This window comes from Rhododendron vialii, chromosome 12a (genome assembly GCF_030253575.1).
Source record: "Rhododendron vialii isolate Sample 1 chromosome 12a, ASM3025357v1".
Taxonomy (NCBI): domain Eukaryota; kingdom Viridiplantae; phylum Streptophyta; class Magnoliopsida; order Ericales; family Ericaceae; genus Rhododendron; species Rhododendron vialii.
In genome coordinates this window covers 11,071,092-11,077,091 of record NC_080568.1, presented here as the reverse complement: position 1 = coordinate 11,077,091, position 6,000 = coordinate 11,071,092, and the positions used below count along the sequence as shown (strand labels likewise).

Here is a 6,000-nt window from a genome sequence, read left to right as displayed (position 1 = left end):
ACCCATCTCAAAAATTCGAGTGGCGACTTTCTTGCGCGGGCGCCGGTCGAAGAACCCACACTGGGACAGTTTGCTACTCTGTTTTGTTATGCTAGATTTTGCATGGCGTCACATTTTCCTATCTCGTATGGTTTACATGCAGTCCAGATCACTTATTTACTTGTTTAATAGCTAAAAATTAACTTTTATGTGCAGAGTCAAATTAAACACAGAAAAGCCTTATGTCGAATGATCACAGGCCAACTTTTGTGGTTGGGAAGAGAGAAGTGCCTAATTCTTTTCTCCCATTGTAGCATTGGCTCCCGATTCTAGAATCTCTGTCTGGTTCGGTTCCTAAAACTAAGTGGCAACTTTAAACAGAAAAAGTGCACCTCAACGGACTCTTCTAATAGGAGTAATTAATACCCAAGCCGCAATGGGTGTCTCGATGCTTCGCCATCCCATCTAGCCATCACTGTGCGGTGAGACCTGCCGCCACGCATCCCGCAGGCAACAGACCTACAAGCTTTCATCAATGCACATCGAGAAACATTGGTCGTTGAAAAAATGTTCAACTACACGGAGGAGTTTGTCGTTGGCAATAATGTCCAATTAACTGTATGACCACAGTGAGGTGCAGAGCTAGCTAAAATTGTAAACTTTGGAGGCCAGGGTGGCAGAGTGTGGATAGACATGAGAATTAAGGGGATTAAAAAAATTATTTTGTGGGACTATGAAGGGTAGACTTATAAAATATATATGGACCCTTCAAAAATTTTAAAGAGCTTTGGGCTTGGTGAGTGCTACCTCACCTTTCTTATTGGAGAAATTATATTTTTGTGTAATTTTGTAAGATCTTGGGAATAATAAGATATTGTTAATATTGAAGGATTTCAAGTATTGGATTGTGTGTATAGTTTAGGGGATTTCATGGAGAGAGCTACCAATTTTAATGAGGAAATTTAATAGGAGAGGATAAAGGTATGATCAGCGGTGAGGAACAAAATATCTACAGGGGATGTGGCAAAAACTAAATATAACACCAAATTTGAATGGTCGTGTCACCAAAAAAAAAAAAAAATCCAAAATATCAATCGGACAAACAAATAGACAACCAGAATTGCTATTTAGGCCGTGTTTGGACGCAAGATTTGTCTAAGTTAATAGAAAGAGCAATGGACTTCCATAGTCGAACTCAGAAATCTTTTTCTGAAAATGACAAGGACTCTATTCTATAAATACTATAGTGGTCTGGTCTATATGGGTCGACCGTACATAAAAAGAATTTTTAATTATTTTTTTTCCCCTTTTTGGCAATCTAACTCACCTCTATGATCACAATGAGGAGCAGAGGTAGCTAGCGAAAAAAGTGAGGTGAAAATGGAGACTTACATTACAAGGGGATTGACATTTTGGTTCCAAGGAAAAAAAAACCCTTATAAAACGCTTTTAAGATTTTTGAAGGGGCCGGCAATGGCGGAGCCGGGATTTGGCTATAGGGGTGACACTTTCTGATGGTACGCAAAAAGTGGCTCAAACACCTGAGTTATCAAAAAAGAAAAAACAATTGATGGAAGTTCAGTAATATTTGTTGCATGATGTTTGTAAAAAAATGAAGAGAAATGATATCGTAATACCAGACTTTGTCTTGAGTTTTATTTGTCGGTTTCAAAGAATAAAAGGCCTTAGTTCAAAAATATCTTGTAGTGTTTAATGAAAGTCATTGAAAAATTATTTATATGTATGAACCGAACCGTTTATATTTTCAATTGCTATTTTTTCGTGTGAGGTATTAGAAATTGGAGTTTAGCTAAATTTTCATTTTTTTTTCTCTCTCACCCGAGTTTTGTACAATAACAACTGTAATTTTTCTCTCTCTCTCTCTTTTAGATGTTACAAATCGAAACTCGTGAATTTTTATTTAATGGTTTGTGGTAGGGTAGCATTATCCGATTCCTAATTTTCCAAATTACAAAGATATCGTTCTGTTTGTTAGATTTTTTTTTTCTCGATGCATTGACACTATCGAATCATGATCCTTGTTCAAAGGAAGAAAATCCATTTTTGTTTTGTTTGGAAAACAAGTTAGATGAACAACGGAAGAAAGATTAGCTAAGGCAAATCCTAAAGGCCACGAAATTAAACCGTGTTAGAATAAATAGATATAATACATAAAATCGTGATCTTGAAATTGTGATTTGATTGTAATTAGGATGATTTTCTTCTATAGTTAATTAGTATGATTTCATTCCATAATTAGGCTCCCTCTTCTGTATAAATAGATGGCTCATTGTATAGTTTCATATATCAAATTCAATAAAATAAAACTTCTCTTCATATTTCACATGGTATCAGAGCCATAAGATTTAGGCCCTGTGAAATTTTAGCTCCTAGTAGGCGGCCTAAGCCTTCCTCCCGTCTGCCAGGCACTCATAGTTTACTTCGCCCATCGTGCCTTTTCACCACCAACACGCCTCTTCACCACCAGCGCTTGTGGCTTTTTATTGACCACTCATAGTTTACTTCGCCCACCGTGCCTTTCACCACCAACGCGCCTCTTTACCACCAGCGCTCGTGGCTTTTTATTGACCCGGCGGACGGCAGTAAGGCTTAGGCCACCCACTAAGAGCGAAAATTCCACAGATCCTAAATCTTATGGCTCTGATACCCTGTGAAATATGAAAAGAAGTTTTTATTTTATTGAATTCGATATATGAAACCTTACAATGAGCCCTCTATTTATACAGGAGAGGGAGCCTAATTATTGAATGAAATCATACTAATTAAAAGAAAATTATTCTAATTATAATCAGATCACAATCTCAAGATCACGATTTTATTTATTATATCTATTTTTATTCTAACAAACCGAGAAAGGAGCATGGTCCTAAGTCAATTTGACATAATCCAAATGGATTCCGAAGATCTGCATGTAATTTCACAATTTACTACTGTGTTATACAACTACTAAGCAATCTTAACTGCATTGAGAAAATCTAATACTAGCATTAATCACTTACCAAAAAGGCAAAACAAAAAGGGAATTTCAATTGCTTTATATAGCAGCCTCGTTATGTGTATATATATAGGCATCTCCAATGAGGCAATTAAGGAAGATAAGAATATATAACCAATACTTATAAACATAAATCAATGTGATCTGATCTGATATTTGGAGAGCTAGACACATGCACATGGGTCATTTCTTTCTTTCTTTTATGATCACCCTGACTGTAGCACTTCAGCTCACTGGTGCAAGTTTTGATGATGTAAGAGTTTATATTATCGACCAGCTTCCGAAGTACCCTCGATTATTGTATTTCCGTTGTCAAGATAAACATCACGATCTTGGAATGCAAGCGCTTTTGTTTCATCAAGTTTTCAGCTGGCACTTCAAGACTGACTTTTTCGGAAGGACTCTTTATTTCTGTCATTTCTATTGGGGTTCCAGTAACAAGATCTTTGATGTTTTCAGTCTCGATATAGAGTACTACCATTGTATGAATGGGGATGTTCATATTCATTGCTACTGGGCTGTAAGATCTGACGGTTTCTATATCAGCAATGACAGCAAGACTTGGGTGAAAATGCATACATGGGTTTGATTACTAGCTAGCGTTTGTTATAAGAGGAGAAGATAATGCATTCTTAGCCTGATTTATGGCCAAGTGCAGAAAAGATAAATAATGAGTCATCTTTATTTATCTCTTATCTATACTTTCACTTATACTCAATCTCTTATGATGATGCATTCTTGTATATTCGTTGGGTACGAGTGCACCACTCTTGGGACACAATCGCTAGCTAGCCTCTTTTCCCTTTCTTCGATCCCCCAGTACTCTCCCCCCTCCCACTTTGACGGGTGGGGGTGCAAACGAGCCAAATCAATCTTAACCCTGTTAAACTCGGCTCGGCTTGATAAAATATTCGTCTCGCTCGAGTTCATCTTGGGTTCGATTCAAGGATAAACAATTGAGGTCAAGTTCAACTCATCTAACATTTTCAATGCTCTGGCCCGGCTTGTTCAAGTATAACGAACCGAATCAAGTTGAATTCAGTGTTGAGTTTGACTTGTTTAGAATTTTCAAAGTACAAATCGGCTCGATCATCAAAGCTCTTTAAACTCAAAATGAGCCAAATTAAAGCTCAACTTCAATAATTTTAATAAAATACTACTCCCTACGTCCCATTTTTAGAGTCCAGTATTCCATTTTTGGTTGTCTCTTAATAAGTGTCAATTTTGTAAAGTTACTGGGTAAAAGTTGGTACATTTTCATTTTGCCCCTAAAAGTATAATTCATTTTAAAAAGCTAATGAGTTAAAGTGTAATGATGATGTATCCATAAAAGGGTAAAAAGCGAAAGTAGAGGTAAAAATGATATGATAAGTGTAACGATCATGTTTTCTTAATAAGTTGGAGTTATGAAGTTGAACACTTAAAAATGGACGAAGGGAGCAGTATAATGATCATTACAGGTCTACCACATGAAAAGAATTTTAGTTACTTTTTTCTTTTTCTTTTTGCAATATTCTAAGATCCAAACGCTCCTCTATGATCACAATGAAGTGAAAATGGAGACTTATTACATGATATGGTGATCACCTTTCTTATTGGAGAAAATATTTTCTGCAATTTTGTAAGATCTTAGGCAAAATATATTTACAATGCCTAATAAAGATTTCAAGATTTGGATTGTATTTATAATTCTGGAGATTTCATGGAGAGAGCAATTTAATGAGGGAATTTATTAGGAGAGGATAAAGGTGTGATGAGAGTTAGGAAGAAAACATCTTCATGCAAAGTGGCAAAATAATAAGACTCACATTAAATTGGAAGAGTTGAGATTTACTCTCCAGTCTATTATTTCTATTTTAAAATTCATTAGGTCCACCTAACTATTTTGAAATGCACTAGGTCCACATTAACCAAAATACCCTTACATTAAGTAAAAATTATTTATCCCTTCCGCTACATCATCGCATAATATTTGCCGAAAAAATCGACGTCGCTGGAAGTTGGACGGAAAATTGACCAGCGCTGGAAAGTTGGCCGGAAACGTTGTCGGTGCCGGCACTAGATTTGGTCGCCGACATCCAGCGCCGAAGATGATGACCATAGATAGTGACTGGTGGGGAACAAGATATTTGACCGATTGAGAAATAGTGATAGTGGAAACTTAATTTTTTGTTAGACGGAACAAAAATGAGATGAGAGAAAACAAATAGAAAAATGCCATATGGAAGAAATAAATTAAAAGAATATATACGTATTGGAACGAGATAATTTTTTAGAGGAGAGAAAAGAACAAAGTCAAAAGAAAACTTGAATGAGATAGGGAGAAGTGTTGCAGGATTGTAGGGGCTGCTAGTCCGGGTTATGTAAATCTGAAAAGTTGATTTTGTTATAAGGAAACAAAATAAAGAAAGAAAGAAAACCAAGATTTTGTGAGACTTATGAAGATATTTAATAACCATGTGCTTTTAATATTGGAGATTTGATAGAGAGTATTTAATTTACAAGTTTATTAGGAGAGGAAAAGGATACAAAGATAATTGAAAAAGAAAAGAACAAGTTGGGTTCACAAACAATCTGAAACAAGAAGATAAGGGAAAGTGGTATTTAAAAAGAATACATGCAAATACATATTTTATACCGAAAGATTGTCCATTTTCACTATTTATACCTCTCAGATATATGTATAATTTTGCAATTTATGTTATTTTCTACATACAATATGAATCTTGAATTACATATACAAAACAAGATTAATATTGCATAAAAGATATAAATAATTTTCTAAGAAGTACCTAAACAGTGAAAATGGATAATCTTTTCTAGACTGGGCGAAAATGAGATGAAATAAGAGAGAAAAAAAGAAAAGAAAAAAGAGATGGAACAAGAAGGTATGAGCGACGATTCATGTAGATCCACATATATCGAACGGTTCAAGTGCAGTTTTGTTTGGCGTTGTGTTTTTAAACTTTTTCAAAAAAAAAAAATCCATTGCCTTCCCCTAAAAA

The 6,000-nt window shown here is 35.4% G+C and overlaps 1 protein-coding gene across 1 annotated transcript; it reads left to right on the top strand.

Moving 5' to 3' along the window:
• The first annotated feature begins 3,167 nt into the window (after nucleotides 1–3,167).
• LOC131309423 (S-protein homolog 29-like) lies at nucleotides 3,168–3,584 on the top strand. Its single transcript, XM_058336062.1, has one exon. The coding sequence runs from the start codon at nucleotides 3,168–3,170 to the stop codon at nucleotides 3,582–3,584; it is 417 nt and encodes a 138-aa protein (XP_058192045.1).
• Nucleotides 3,585–6,000: the final 2,416 nt, after the last annotated feature.